The sequence below is a fragment of the Propithecus coquereli genome, unplaced genomic scaffold, assembly GCF_000956105.1.
Source record: "Propithecus coquereli isolate 6110/MARCELLA unplaced genomic scaffold, Pcoq_1.0 Scaffold105, whole genome shotgun sequence".
Taxonomy (NCBI): Eukaryota; Metazoa; Chordata; class Mammalia; order Primates; family Indriidae; genus Propithecus; species Propithecus coquereli.
Window position 1 is genome coordinate 1,527,063 of NW_012134414.1, and position 476 is coordinate 1,527,538.

At 31.9% G+C, this 476-nt stretch overlaps 1 protein-coding gene across 1 annotated transcript in view; it reads right to left on the reverse strand.

The window, feature by feature from the left end:
• The window catches only part of DZIP3 (DAZ interacting zinc finger protein 3), a 103,785-nt gene that overhangs the window by 35,349 nt on the left and 67,960 nt on the right, over nucleotides 1–476 (reverse strand). Inside the window, 1 exon segment of the mRNA XM_012645921.1 lies at nucleotides 64–159. Coding sequence (XP_012501375.1) covers nucleotides 64–159 — 96 coding nt within the window.

Sequence of the window (476 nt, forward strand, 5' to 3'; positions counted from 1 at the left end):
TCATTAAGTTTAACATTTAAAAAATTTCTCACTTCCCTCAGATCTAATGGCAAAAGTACTTACTTCACATTGATAGTGCAATTTATAAAGCTGTCGTTGATGAGCAAGCCTTTCCTTTTCAGTTTCTCCATAGTCTGCATTTACCTTGCCAGTTGAGCCCTGTTGAGCAAATGGAATATGCATGTCTTATTTTCCACTAAAAAAAAAAATCACTTATATTTTAGTTATTTAAAGTGGACTTAAAGTTGCTATCTTACTCGTATTCATGCTTTTTGTCTCAAATCAAACATCACTATTACTTTAGATAAACCCACCTCACTCCCATTACAGCATTCACTAAACAATACCAGAGTTACCTGTCTGCTGCTACTGGATAATACTAATTGTATGCTTACTATTTTTTAAGCATTTTTTGATAATGCTTTTATTATCATAAGAACCATATGAGCTAGGTATTTATTATTCCCATTTTAGAG